Raw genomic sequence first — 15,463 nt, 5'->3', positions numbered from 1 at the left:
GCGGGACGTATCCGCTATAGTCTTTATCAGTGGGAGGGCCACCCTGGAAGGCCCTGAAGGAGCCAGAATGTCCACTACAGGGTCCGCGTCCACCTCGATTTCCTCCGCTTGGATTGTGAAGCTCTGAGCTGCTCGCCGAAGCAACTGTTGGAGGATTCGAGTGTCCTCTAGGGCCGGTGCCACAGCTGTGCCCAAGACCGCTTCGTCCGGGAAGGACGATGAGGAGATTACGTGGAGCGGTTCCAAGTCTAAATGTGGCACCGCGGCTGGTACCGGGGTCGCCAACGAGCGACTTAATGTATTCATGCGGTGCCGGTGGAGCCCAAACTGGAGCCGCTGCCAGTGCCGCTGCCCGGTTAGGGGGTGCAGAACTTGACAATGGCACGCCCCTGCCCGGCGACGATGCCAGTGGGGGAGGCAGCTGCGCTGGGGACACCGACGTCGAGAACACCGAAGCCAACCGTGATCGAGGGCCAAACGCCTGGCCTACCGACTGATGGTAGGCTCAGGGAGTCCAAAATGGCCACTGCGAGGGCGGCTGCCATTGTTACTGCCACTGCGGGTAACGTTGGTGGCTCACCCCCGAAACCGATCTCTTGCTCCGCAACCAGCTGGAGCGATAGGAATCTGTCTCTGAGTCTGAGGCCTCTGAGTATGAGGACCTGGGGGGGGGGGGGAGCAGCGCCCGGTGCGGAGAGTGGAGAGTGGTGCGGAGGCGGCAGGGAGCCTCTCATCTGGTCCGGTGACGCCTTCACAGCACAGTGCGGGGAGGGAGGCGACAGCATGGCTGGCTTGCCTCTAGATTGTACTGGTGGACGGACCATAGTAGGCAACTCCCTATGATGGAGGGAGGCCGGTGCCGGGAGACCCATTAGGTCTGAGGCCGCCTCGAACGCCTCCGGCGTTGATGGGAGGCATATGTCTCTGCTGAGGTCCGGGGAATTAGGCTGGTCCGGACTCAACCGCCCTCTCTGCGGTGTGGTAGTCGACGGAACCACCGAGGGCTGTAGCCCAGCCTGTCCGCTTACAACTGCGGAAGGCGTCAGCCTCGGATCCTGGTGGGGTGACCGATCCCTCACCGGCTTCCTTCTCTTGGCGGGCACCGGAGAAGGTGAGCGGTGCCACACTGAGGCCGACTTCCTATGGACCTGACTCCGTCCAGTGCCGGGATTTTGACAACCTGGGCTGGGCCCTAAGTCCTGATGCTGGTGCCGGAGCGCTCCGCACCAAGAACGACGTGCTGGGCCCCGTCTTGGCTGGTTCTGGGTCTGAGGGTGGCCACAGGGCCGCCTCCATCAGGAGGACTCTAAGTCTTTGAGCCGTGTCCTTGAGACTTGCGGGTGGAAGCCTCTTCAGATAGAGCACCGCTTCTTTTGGTGGCTCTCTCCGAGGGACCTCAAACACACAGAGTGCAAGTCACTCTTGGGCATGAATTTCCTGCAGTCCTTGCAGAGTTTGAACCCAAGGGACCCAGGCATGCCCCAGCAAAGCGACAAAGACTCGGGGGGGGGGTGGAACCCCCCAACTATGAAAACTATATACAAAGATCTAACTAACTATAATATAACTGAATACATGGACTAAACAGTAAGGATAGGACACTGCCAATTTGCTACGCAAGAGAAGTTCCAGCCAGCCGTCACTGGTGGTAAGAAGGAACTGAGGGGGTGGAGGATCAGCGGGCCCCTTTATAGAGCACCATGGTGGCGCCACTCCAGGGGGCGCCCGGACCGACCCTACAGATGCTGCTAGGGGAAAATCTTCCAGCTGGCGTGCACGCAGCATGCACACACCTACTTTGAATGGACATGAACCACCACTCGAAGAAGAACCTACTAAGCCATCTCTGTTGCAGAAACAAAGTTCCCAGAGACCCTTGTGTCTTTCAGGGTGTGGAGTACTGAAGAGCTTGGACTCTTTAAAGGGAAGGCCATCTTCAACCATACTCTGTACCTCTCTCTGGGGACCAGAAGACTGGAGCCAGGATATCCTTTGCAAAACCACAGGCAGGTCTGTGGCATCCGGGGCAGCCAGAGGGAGATTTTAACTATAAACTGACCCTCTGAAATGAGGGTTTGAAACTGTTCCCTCTGATCCTGTGGCAGATATTCAATAAAATGTGTAAGCCTGGAATATGTATTAAAATCATATTTCACCACAGGGCTTGGTAGTTTGCCACCTGAAATTGGAGAGATGCAGAGTAGCAGCTTTTTCTACCCAGGTCTAAATGTTTGGACTCCTTATCATAAGGAGAGAGTCTAGAGTGGGTTTGCTGATTTCTCCTATTAGCCGCACCCACCTCCAGGGAATTGGGAAGGAGTAGGAAAAAAACACTCTATTCCCTTGCTCATATTCAGGTGGTTGGATAGTAGCAGGTATTTGCTAGACTGTGCAAATAGACGATAACAGAGCCTCATTGATTGGGAGAGCAATTTTCTTGAGAGGTGATATTTAGAATGTCCACCAAGGAGTGTTGAGACTCCTGGACCTCTTGTCATACGATCTGGAGGGATTGCGCCAGGCAGTTCAGGGGGCGCTTGGAAAGCCCAAAAGTCATCAGCATAAGATTGTACACGGACTCAGCAGGGTGTGATGGTATGGTGCCAAAAGAAAGAGCCCTGTACCAGAACCTCAGCGTCAAAAGCAGTATCATTCCTGAGGCTGAAAGGGGGAACATAAGATATAAGTGCTGGTACTGGGGTTCAGTCTGGGAGGATTGTGGTTGGAGGAGTTCATGCAGTACTGGGGATGGAGCGCTGAGAGGTCCGTAACAGGGGAGATTCCAGTTCTTCCAGTTATAAAAGAGGTCCTCTGTGGAGAGAAATCTGGAGAGTGCTCATGGGCTATAGTATCCAGAAGTCTGATCAGTACTGGAACCTGGAGAAGGACTCTGGGCTGAAAAGGAAAGCATGGTACCAGAGAGACTTGTAGAGGAAATTCTGACCTCAGAGCTCTGGTGCAGGGAAGGCACGAACAGTGAAACATGAGTGGGAGGCCAGCGTGCATCTCAATGCACAAGAGGTGTCAGTCAGTACTCGGGGAGATGGCTGCATGTACTGTTTATGAGAAGACTTCTCATGCTGCTTCTTGTGCGGTACTGGCAGCTTGGTACCAGAATCAGACAGAGGCCTAGTTGAACCCCTTGAGGAATGCGAGGTCTCCTGAGAGGGATTTATGAGGCTGCTTCTTGGAAGTTCCAGCTTCTGGAGGAGCTGATAGAGCTGCAACACCCACCGGAGCACCCTGGGATTGAGGCTGATGTACGGTGGGGGAAGTGAACAGCCTCCACTGGGGCTTCTGAGTGTTTCATTAGCAGGTGCTTCAGCCTACTCTCTGCCTTTGCTACCTTTAAACTACCTTTAAACAATGCACAGACCCTACACTTTGATGGGATGTGCGTGGCTCTGAAGCAGCTCAAATGCCCATCGCTAGAGTGAATAAAAGACTTGAGGCAGGTCTGGCAGGACTTAAATCCCAGGGTCTTCAGCATCACCCAGAGCGCTAATGAACCAAAACAGAGGACTGAAAAACAGGGGCGAGGGGGAGGGGACACTAAGAATCGCTACATTTAAGTAAGGCGAGAAGCTGAGAATGAGTGGACATGCAATCTCTCCATATCGAGCTGCAGCTGGATGAGAAAGAACTAAGTGACAGTGCGTCCAGGCCTCCTTATATGCCCTCATTTGGAGTCACAAAGCGCTGCTCTGTGCAGTGTAGTCCTGTGGACACTGCTTTGCATTCTCCAGTCAAGAGCATTCGGATGTGAGCATATCCTACGGTGGAGTACCCATAGGGACATACATTCAAAAGAACAGGACAGAAAGGACAGTTCTTGTTGGTTATTACTCAGTTTTGCCAAACTCTCAGCTAATCTACAGTCATCATTGCTCAGGATTTTATATTCGCCTCTTTTGGACTCTGCAATTTCCTTTAGTAGAATCAGAAAAAAAAATGAACTGTTTTCAATTCCAATTGAAGATTGAACATACAAACAATTTCTTGCAGTCTCCTTTACCTGGTTATTGCAATTCCCAATAATCAATGCATCTGCAAGAGTGAGCTGTCCCACAATCATTCCCTGCTCCAGCAATGGGGCCCCTGTTTCAGCCAGTCGGTTGGAGGTGATTACAATGGTATTGTCATCATTTAAAACCATCACAGGATCTGCCTGGAAAGATAAACGTGCACAGAGCATGAATTCCAAGGACACCTACAGGATCCACAACCACAAGGAAAAGCGACTCTATATCTTGTCACTCATAACAGACATCCTAGAGCTGATGTGAAGACTACGTTATTTGTCTTAATAATTTGCCTTTTATATCTTAAGGCCACAGAGCAATTCCAGCTTGGAAAAGGAGCTGCTCCTAGGGACTAAAAGAAAGTAACTTGGATATTTAAACACAAATAGTTGCGTTGTAGCACTTTAAGTGCAGTTGAGAGGAGAACGTTCCCATGCAGGATAAGCCATCTGACTTCACTTCCCAGAATCAGGGGAAACCAACTTCGCTAACACAAGCGCAGCAGGCAATCCACATGCAGTCCATGCAAATAACTGGTAACACTTCTACATGGCAGAAAAGTCCTGCATTATTTATATATATAATATGGGTATTCGTACATAAGTATATGCATTCGCATTGTACAAATGGAGCACAGCAGGAAACCGTCTCCTATTTTGGAGAAGAAATCCTCATTTTTCTTTGTACCAAGACATAAAAAGGGCAATATGAAAGCTACGCCAAGACATACTGCCAGTATAACTGCAAAGATTATACTGTATTTTCCATTACATATTGCTTATGCATTGCCAGAATAATATGCCAGTACTGCAAGCACCAAAATATATTTGGAAGTTACTAACGCAGCCAGAGGCGGGCGTCGCACAAAGATGGGCCTGTAGCTGGCAGACCTTCCACAGCAGTTACTATGCCAATGGCTGTGTCTGAATCTCAGTGTCACCTGAACACCAGGTGTAAGAAGAGAGATTGTGGATTGCTGGGAGACAGCAGGTCACAACCTCATGCTTCCACTAGCTGCTAGCTTTATGTTGCTTGAACAGATCTGACACTGATGCCTCCTTAACAGCTGAGCTACTGCAGAATATTTCATAAGCAGACTGGAAAGGAGTGTGGCACACCTGCACACAAGCCCATTCCTTACTAGCTTGCTCCCCATGGCATGGCCTCAGAGAATAGTCCGCAGTGAACAGTTCCCATGTTTTACTTTTAAAACAAGAGGGTTTTTTATGAAGGATACTTTCAAACAAAACTGCAGAGACCAAGGTTCCCTCCACTCTCACCTCAACAAAAGCCGCCACCTCTTGAAGAACCAGGTTCCACTCCACCTGGTCCTCAGTGTTAAAGCGGTGAGTGTAATCTTCTATTTCATCTGATAATTCCTGAGGTAAAAAGTCCAAAGGAAGAGGAATAATGAATAACTCTTTTGAAAGTTAAGGTAGTCACCTCTCATAAATAAGGCTTATCCAAACCCAACTTCATGAGATCTGCCTTCCACCCATGGCAAAACCACTCTTTGGTCAAGTGCTCAGGTCATTTATGTCTACATGATGCTCAGAACACCAAAACACATCAGGATGTTGTTCCTCCCACTGCAGATCCCAAGGCCAGGTTTAATTAAAGGTGTAAGATTAACAGGAACAGCAGCAGCTGAGATCTTATGTGTGAGATTTCAACTGAGAGAGAGATATCCTGGATTCCACAATATTCCACTAAATGCAGGAAGAAAAGCTCTGTGTGACTAGTGGCCTATATTGCATGGGTATGTACACTTTCCATTGTCCTCATATCATTAATTTACCTTTACGAGGTCCTTTACAACATCCATTTTGTTGAGCAAAAGACAAACCACTATAAACCTTGCATAATAACGCAGCTTCTTAACCACCAGTTCAGGCCTGAAAAAGAAAACACCAATGCAGTGGTCATGGAAAAAGATGATCTGTGCTGATCCCAGCATGAATTCAAGCAATGTAGGAGCTGCTCTAATTTAGACCTGCTGGGCATAATCTCTAAAGGGCCCCACACATCAGCTAAGGATCAGCAGAGCTCTGTGCTGCCTCGCACACATCCCCTACTCTAATGTGAGATGTGGGTGGTTGGTGCAGAAGCTGGCTCTACTGGCTTTCTGCCAGTTTATGGTCAGAATCTGGCTCCTTTGTGTTATCTGCTGATGGATCACAAATGATATTCTGGACCACTGAGTCAAACCATCAGAGAGAACAAAACATTCGACATCTGCAAGTTCAATTATTGGACATAACGTCTTATCACATTTTCACCTTTGTAAAACAGATCTCACACAGTCTTTAAAGGGGACATCTCTGCCAATCACATCTAGTCTGAAGGAGCTCAGACACCCAGACTGGAGTGGGGAGATTCGCCAAGGAAAAATAAGCTAAGACCTGAGGCCAACAATAAAGGACACTAAAATGGTTGTTTAGTCTATCTGCAGACTTTCAGACAGCACGCTCAGAAAATCAGTAAGTGTCTAGGCCCTGCTAACCAAGCCCAAAATTCTCGAGTGCCTGTAACAAACTTGGCAGGCAATTCTATATTGCAGTGATCATCAGTATAAAAATCTCTCTCAAAAAAGTCAATCCAGATCACTTCTTCCCCAATTCTAACTAGCCACTGACCTCACCTCCCAGCCAGAGCAAAGGATTGACAGCAAGAACCTCCTGAGTTCAGTGTCTGTTCATACTGAATCCTCCTAGTCGCCTGAGAGCCTGAAGTGTTAGACAACACCTTGTAGCATCCTTTTGAATGAGCCATGCTCCGGATTGCTCCCCACAGGAGCACACCTCTCAGGCTTTCTGGAATAGTTAATGGATGAGGAGGACCACATTACCTAGTCAGGTGTGGTAAGGCTGCCAAACTGCCAACATCACTGCACTTTGGAGAATTTTCAAGTAAAAATAAAGAGACCTATTATTTCCTCTACTTTGCTTCTGCATAAGCAAATTAATCTCCCAGCTCTAGAACGCTATGCGGGTTATTCCCAGTGACAGTACTGATAACAAGGGCTGGGAAGGACACAGATGAGCAGCTGAAGGTCTTCCTTGCTGCTGAAACCAATTGCTAATCCCTCTAGTCTCCAGACATGGCTGGTGGTTCTACAATAAAGCGTATAATCAGGGTTGTTAGGATTAACAATGACTTCCTCTGCAGAGCTGCTCTTACCCGAGTTATTTTCCCTTAATCACAGTTTACAATTCAAGGCTACTTCTGCTCATTGCTCTAAGTTCTAAAAAAAAAAAAAAAAAAAAAAAAAAAGGGGGGGGGGCACCCAAGATGCTGATATACTCATACCTGTCCTCTTTATTGACTTGGGAGTAATATGATCTCTGTCGAATTGCTGAATAAAAGGAGAAGGCTTCATTCAGATAGCTGGTTTCAGATGTCCGCAGGCTGTGGGAGAAACACATTACCTCACAGCTCTGTGTAGAGGGTCCTGTCACCCCTACCCCCGCCACTGACACACAAGATGATTGAGTAAAACATGCTCCTTCTCAAGTGAGTGCCATATTAAAAAAAGCAAGTTTCCCAATCCCAGCATACGATTGGAGGAGATTCCAGAGCTTTAATTTTATTTCAGACAGTCTAAGGAAGGAGCCAGCAGGAAAGATCAGATGTCAGAAGCTCATGTCCATACGTACAGGTGATATCTTAATATGGGAGATTTAAGGGGAACAACAGTTTAAAATCCCAAACTAGTAACTAAATCAAAATGCAAAGTCAATGCAACAGATATGGAAAGTGACCCTTGGAGGTCAAAGAGGCAGACCTTTAGCACTATCAACAAAACTTGCAGAATAATATTTGGGCATGAGGGTCATCTTTGGGATCCACTTTTTGATTCGGCAATGAATCTTCTTGGGCAACAAATGCTGTGAGTGGTCCCTCCTGGGGCTTTCTTGTACCACTCCTGAGGGCATGTCTACAATAGAAACGTAAGTCAATCTAAGTAAGGTTGACTTACAACAACTGCAGTAATTACTATGGTGGTTCATGTCCACAATACCCTCTTTCTGTTGGTGGTGCGCGTCCTCACCAGGAATGTTTCCACCCACTTAAGAGAGGCAGTGAGGAGGTCTAAGAGCCTGGACAGCTGTTGGTCTGGGAACCAGAAGTGGGGATCCAGGGAGCACCTGTGCTCCAAGCTGGGAGGGCGCAGCCTGACTGGGAACAGGGAACCCGGAGAGCAGCTGGGCTCTAGCGGGAACCTCTCATCCACCCCGGTGACAGCTGGGCTTTCTTGCCAATTTCATGGCTCCAGTATGGAGCTGCAAAATTGACAAGAATGAGAGCCAACAGCCGATATCAGTAATGCAGTGTAACTACACCAACATACACCCTACATCTCTCAGGGAGGCAGAGTTATGTGGGTGTATGAGGGCACTTACATTGGACGGAGAAAGGCTGTAGTGTGTACACTGACACAATTGGGTCTACATAAGCTGTCTTACGTCAACCTAACTCTGTAGCGTAGACCAAGGCGCAGTCACTTGAGAGTACACATGGTTCCTCCCCACCCCATCCTTCACTGCTGGCTCAGGAATGAAATTGTTCTGGAACTACCACCATGTGCGCTACATGGGGCATGAGCAACACCACTTGTCTCCAGCAGGCACGGCAATAGATTCACTTACTAATAATGGTAGTATAGCTGCCCAATCTTGGAGGCAATTTCCCCAATCTGCCACCGCTTCAATCCATATCGATTGTCCAGTACTTGTCTATTTCAAGCAAGAGAAAAGGGAGAATATTAATATATCCCATGCATTTCCCAGAACAGCAACCCATCCAAATCCAAGTCAAGACACCATTCTAAGACCAAATCCTGCTTGCCTTACTTATGTGGGTATTTGCAACAACAGCCCTTAGAGAAACTTTTATATTCTAACATGGCATTTACAAGCCAGCTCTGGCAGAGTTGTGCACACATTAGAAGGGGCACATTGCAAAACAAGGGATTCCACAGCACCAAAAATGTGTGACAGCTGGAGGGATCATTGCGTTTCACAAATAACGTGAAAGAGGGTCGCAGCTTCCTGAGAACACTCAAGAGAGCTGGGTACAGTGAGGTGTGAAAGGTCAGAGCTTGTGCAGCAGCAAGACATTGCATCCATTCCGCATGGGCACACAGGTGCACTGCAGAGACCCTCAGCAGGTTAAGGCAGTGTGCATGTAAGCAGGCTGGGAAGTTGTTTTTGTTTTTTTAAAAAGGTTACAAAGAAAAGATTATATGCAATGTTTTTTGGTTTAATTTAATTTAAATTCTTCAGGGCACGGACTGTCTCCCCTTGTGCTAGGACAGCACAAAGGAACCCCAGTCCAGGCCTCTGGGCACTACCATAATACAAAAAGAACACTGCAGAACTATTTGAAGATAGTTCTCAGGAGCATTTTCTTACCTATGCTGCTGTTGAAATTTCCAGAGTTTAGTGTAAACATCAAAGGTGCGCCCAAAATAGGACTGCCACTGCTTCTGCCCATACTGAGGCAAATCTCTGCAACAGACAAATGCAGAATAATTGCAGAATACATCCATCAGCCCAGGATGTGAGATGTAAACTCAGTCAGATTTTTGTTTGGGTGGTTGTTTTTTTAAAGCTAACATTTGTATTCTTAAAAAAAAAAAAAAAAAAAAAGGACTTGTGATATTCTATGACCAGTCCACACCTGTAAATTCATGTTCTGTCTCTGCTGGTAGACCAGCTGCAATACAGACAGAAGAGGACCTGGGTTCAGGCTGCAGGCCAGTACTTGGGTTAATGTTTCCTACTGGCACTGCAGTGTTAGGGCAGGTGGCACTTTGCTAGAGACACCAGACTAAACTAGGTCATCAACTCATGAAGCAGTTTCTGCTGAGAGAGAAAGGGGCATGTATTCCCATACCCATTCTGTTGTTACCCCTTACACTCAGGCAGAATTCTTTGGCCCCTGTATAGACAAAACTGGGCATTTCATTAACACTAACAATTCCCAGACAGACCTGGGCAATAACCTGAATATTTGCTAAGGGTCAGTTTATCACTGAATGAGAATGGGACAGAATGGCACAGTAATGCAGAGGTCTGGTGCCTTGAACTGTCTGGCATCACCATCACACACCCCATGCAATGTCATATCATCTACAAGGCAACACTAGTATCAGAGGCGGGGAGGATAGGCTGGTGCCAGCTAGCATTCACTAGTCCTTGGGACAGAGCCTTTTGGGGACTAAGAAGGCATTTTTGCCTCAGAGCAAAGACTAATAGCAAAGAACTGCCACAGTTCTTCAAAACCACCCATACACCACCACTCCAAAAAACACACACTGCCCTGCATTGCAATATACACTCCTCATTTTCACCTGCACAAATGCACACAACTCTCCCAGCACAACACAACCTACACACAAATCAAACAACCAGCATACACAATAACCCCCAAAATCACTCTGAAGTCTAGAATGTCTATTGGGTCACCATGAAGTGATGGAAAACAGCTACAAGTATAGTTGCGAGCTTTTTTTGCTCAGAATATCACCAGATTCATTCTTCACTAGAATTCAGTCTGTTACCATCCAATTTTAAGTTCCTGGTCATTTTTGTTTTTTTCTTGTTTTTAAACTCAACTTCACAAATTACACCCGTGCAACAGCAAAGGCTTTTAGCTACCAGTATATCACTATAGACCAGGGGTCGGCAACCTTTCAGAAGTGCTGTGCCGAGTCTTCATTTATTCATTCTCATTTAAGGTTTTGTGTGCCAGTAATATATTTTAACATTTTTAGAAGGTCTCTTTCTATAAGTCTATAAAATATAACTAAACTATTGTTTTATGTCAAGTAAATAAGGTTATTAAAGTGTTTAAGAAGCTTCATTTAAAATTAAATTAAAATGCAGAGCTCCCCGGACCAGTGGGCAGGACCTTGGCAGCGTGAGTGATGCTGAAAATCAGCTTGTGTGCCACCTTCGGCACGTGTGCAATAGGTTGCCTACCCCTGCTATAGACTGCATTTATAATACATAAAACATATTACTACGTATGTAGTTGCCTCATCCTGCTATGCCTGGAATTAGGGGATGGCTGCCACAATATGCAAGTATAGCAACAGCCGGAGGGAGCCAATGCCACGTGTGAATTCACAGAATGCATTTACATGGCGGTGGTCTGTGCAGATGCAGATACATATGTGCATGTGTACAGATGCATGATTTAGAGAGTGGAAAGAAATTCATGTTTTCCAGGCTCTATGAATGTGTCTTTTTACCACAAGGTGTCAGGTCTCTTGACATCAATAAAACACAAGACTCCCTCTACATATTTACTGTAACCCTGAAAACAATTCTCGAAGGAAACGGCAGGGTTCCTGCAGCTCCTATGCTTTTTGGCAGGCGACTAGAAACTGCAACAAAAGCAGTTATATGCACCAAATACTAAATGAGATACCAAATACCATCCAGTCAGGAACATACTGCAGAGACTTCAGTTCTGCCCAAAAAAGAGGAGACACTGGTACACGCATCATTGTTTGGTTACTCTTAGACACTACGTTATGCAACCACTATTACTGTTGTCAGAAATGGAAAGTTAATGGTCCGTGGAATTAAATTAAACAGTGCCCAGTGATTGTCCCATAAGCCAAATCTCCTCGGAGCTTGCGCTGTGCAAGGGCAACTTTGGTATGAAACAATTGTTTATAGACCTCTCCCTAAATTACAAGAGGCAGGCCCATTTTCCAAAAGCCTGTTCTATTCCAAGGCAGAGAGAATATCCATTTGATTCAAAGCTCCTGTGGATGTCAGACTGCGTTTTTTAATACACAAAAAGGGATTTAAGAGCTTGCATTGAGAGGTTGCATTGAGAAATTGCCCTGTATTTCCTCCTGGGAACTTCTGCTGTAAACAGGCTATAAAAGCCAGTTCACCTGGAGCCTCCCTTCCCACTTCCCCATAGCACTAAAGGAGATTCACTCTTCTAGTTGCAGACATACACTAACTGGCTGGGACCACAATGCTTAGTGTACAGAAAAGGACATGGAATGTCTGACAGAATGATGGGGTCACAAATTGCATTTCACTGAGATTTAATGTGACAAAAGTATTTTGGGAGGCCATGACAATGTCTCCAAAAATAAGCAGCAAGAGCAAATCAAGAATAACCCAATTCAAATCTTGGATTAGACAAATGGCTCTCCCCTTTCTTCATCAAGGGCCCAAACCTCAAGGTGACTGAGACAGTTGAATATCTCTCAGCCTTAGGCCCTATGATTCCATATGCAAACCAGTTATCCGAGCGTCACTGGAATCAGCTGGCATATGCCCATACCCAACCCTCATTGGCAGGGCCGGTGCTTCCATTTAGGCGACCGCCTCATCAGGATTTGGGAGGGCGGCAGACTGCTCCGGTGGACCTCCCGCAGTCCACTGGTCCCGCGGCTCCGGTGGAGCATCCGCAGGCTCACCTGCAACAGGTCCACCGGAGCCGTGGGACCAGCGAACCATCCGCAGGAACGCCTGCGGGAGGTCCACCGGAGCCGCGGGACTGGCAAGCTGGCCCTGCACCTAGGGCGCCAAAAACCCTGGCGCCGCTCCTGCTCATTGGCTCACATTGTGAGTCTATAGCACGTCTATGAACAGAACAAAGGTGAGTGGGGTGACAAAGCATCACGCTTACTGTTGGAGATACCTATGCAAGAAACAAAATGGTAGAACTCACATTCCATGGGACACACTGTGGAGGCAGAATTAAGGTGGTTTTCCTACCTTTACTGTGAATTTCCATGTTTTTGAATGTATTTGTTTCTGGCTACATATAAGGATTTTAATCTTTAAATTACCCAGACATGCTCCCAACCTTAATATCTACCCTCTCAAAAGGCTCTTTGTTAGGGTATCACAAGGAGCTTGGCATGAACTTCATGGAGAAGACAAAAATATCCTATCCCCTTGAAATCAACACAAACCTAGGGTGGAATTTCAAGGCAAGCATACAGCCCACATGAGAAGCTACTCAAGGAGGCATTACATTTAGTTGCTCTTGAATCAGGTCAATATTTTTTTCAGAGAACCCTATCCCAGATCAGTAAATTGCTTCACCTACTCTACATACTGAATAGCAGATCACACCTTCTATAAACAGAGACATTCTGAAGTCCCACCCCCAACAACTTCAAAAAGGAGGACAATTGCAACCTCCCAGGACCAAAGTTCTTTAACAGAGTCCAGCAATGCCCCAAGATGGGCTGCTGCAACATGAGAAGGAAACACCATCACCTCTCCCTTGCCACTATATAGGCAATAACTAATTTTTACAAGAAGTCCCCCTCCCCTCCCGGGAGCGGAGCTGTGCTTGGAGGCACAAGGGGAAGGGATGGCTACAGGAATGCAGCCTCTTTCTGATCATGCCAGGCTCTCTAGAGAAATAAAAAAAAAGGAATAAAGGCAGCAGAATGGGATTTCCACAGCAGAAAGGAGCAACATTGTTGTCTAATCTCTTTAACAGCACCCCAAGTGGGATAGGAAATTAACATTGCTGTGCTTATCAGCCAACTCTATTTCCCACACAGCATGAGGGAAACTGGCTGACTCATTTTATGCAAAATGAATCAGTTATTGACGTGATCCCCTACCAGCCTGGAAAGCCACAGCTGATGCCTGAGAAGATAGGCAGGAACTGGCCAGAAAGCAGGTCCTGCCAGACTCAAAGCTAGCTGCTCCTAGGGTCTGAAGCAAGTGGATAGAGTCAGGTCTGAGGGGGATTCCATAGGGTCACAGGATCCACTGTGCAAGAGGAATACTGTGAGAAGCAGCGTGAGCTTCGGGACACCTCATGCAAAAAACAGGACAAGTTTGCTTCAGGAAATCTTAATGAATCTTAACACTTGTTTTCTGAATCATCATAATCCTTCCAAACTGTAAAGCATTCTCTCCAGCTACAGACTCCTCAGTTGTCAAGGAACAGCTGTGGAGCATCAAAGCAAGCCCCTTGCTACAATCCTCAGGTTGCTTTATTCCCTGGCCCCATCCTCCCCAGGGCTGAGAATATTTCTCACATCTATTGCAGTGACCAACCCCGGCTTCAGCTGACCAAGCAGCAGCATTCTGCCTTATCAAGCCAGGATGACAGGTTAGTTTAAGCAGGAGGCTAAAGCGGGGAGATCCTAGAAGAAGCCCTCTTTCTCCCCTGCCCCAAGTACTCTTCACATTATTTTGGCCATTTCATATCCACCACAAAGTGAATGGAAAATGTAGTTTTAAACAAGGAAGAAATCGGGCATTCACATACTACATTCTTTACTTGTAACACTCTGAATTTATGCGTCACCCCTCACTATTTTGTACACGTCCTATAAAATCCAAAGTTTCCTGGCTACTTCGGTGCTTTGGATTCCCTCTGATTAAGGGCCTATTACAAAACTTCTGTCCTTGCAATATGTACATGTTGGGCCACTATTACTTATAGAAATTCCTGTGTATCTGCACGTATACATTTCAAGCAGCAGGTGAGCCTAATCACAGCTAGCATAGCCAGGTACCGTGCCATTCCTGGGCTCCCTTTGGAACAAGGAGGGACACCATGGAAACTAACACCAGCACTTTTGATAACATCCTGACAGCCTAATAATAAAATTTCATTTGTGACAGTACACCACCACAGCACAGCCAAACACTATTCTGCAGGGAAGAGCAGCTCCTGCCACCACCACCCTCCCACCCATTTGTTGTCTTGTGATCTGCACATCATTCATGCTGCCTTTGTCAGGAACTGTCCTCAAAGGGAAGGCATAATGGGAATCAACGACAACCTGTTACTCTCCTTCCCGATAGCCATCTCCTTCTTGTCTTCACCCCTCTATGCACCTAACCCAGAAATGCATGCCATCCAAAGCACGGTGCAGGACGCAGGAGTGACAAACAGATTTGCCATATGGGACGGATAGTGCAAAGAAAGGAGTGTCCCAGCCATTGAAGGATGGGCAAAATATCCTGAAAGGATTGAATAAGAGGACAGAGAAAAGACAGTCAGTCATTGTCTAGAGTTTACAACTAAGCCCTCCGATTTTAATGGTAAACCAATGCTTTTAAAAATTCAGATTTTTGACATCTCTAACGCTAAATAGGAACAAGTGAAATCCCACAACTGCTCCTGGGGCATGGCACGCACTATGGTGTAGTGTAGTCTGTTGGTCCGTGTACTGCACTGGGACAGATGATGGATAAAATTGTGGTGAACTTCAGGCCCCATGTGGAAATTTTAGCACTTCATCTTGTGCGTTCAGTAATTCATTTTCCATCAGTGGTTTCAAGCACATTGCTGACAGAAGCCAGAGTTGCACTGGTTGAAAATGAGTTAAGGAATATTCCTTTTGGCTAACTCCACGTGGAAGCTGTCACAGAGGGACATGGCTCAGACTGAGTAAAAGACCCACAAAATCCAGGGATATTCTCAGC

General features: G+C 46.7%; 1 protein-coding gene across 4 annotated transcripts in view; it reads right to left on the bottom strand.

The window, feature by feature from the left end:
* SCAI (suppressor of cancer cell invasion) overlaps positions 1-15,463 on the bottom strand; it is a 111,735-nt gene that overhangs the window by 33,381 nt on the left and 62,891 nt on the right. For all 4 annotated transcript variants that reach the window (XR_003996729.1, XM_030535267.1, XM_030535269.1 and 1 more), the window contains 6 exons: positions 9,437-9,532; positions 8,672-8,758; positions 7,332-7,430; positions 5,821-5,917; positions 5,303-5,401; positions 4,016-4,168 (listed from right to left, as the gene is read on the bottom strand). Coding sequence is in view for 3 of the 4 variants with exons in the window: in XM_030535267.1 (XP_030391127.1) it covers positions 4,016-4,168; positions 5,303-5,401; positions 5,821-5,917; positions 7,332-7,430; positions 8,672-8,758; positions 9,437-9,532 (631 nt within the window). In the remaining variant the exon portion in view is untranslated. The remainder of the gene's footprint in view (positions 1-4,015; positions 4,169-5,302; positions 5,402-5,820; positions 5,918-7,331; positions 7,431-8,671; positions 8,759-9,436; positions 9,533-15,463) is intronic.

Source organism: Gopherus evgoodei, chromosome 16 (assembly GCF_007399415.2).
Source record: "Gopherus evgoodei ecotype Sinaloan lineage chromosome 16, rGopEvg1_v1.p, whole genome shotgun sequence".
Lineage (NCBI taxonomy): Eukaryota > Metazoa > Chordata > Testudines > Testudinidae > Gopherus > Gopherus evgoodei.
The sequence above is the reverse complement of the archived record's forward strand: the minus strand, read 5'-3'. Positions and strand labels throughout refer to the sequence as shown.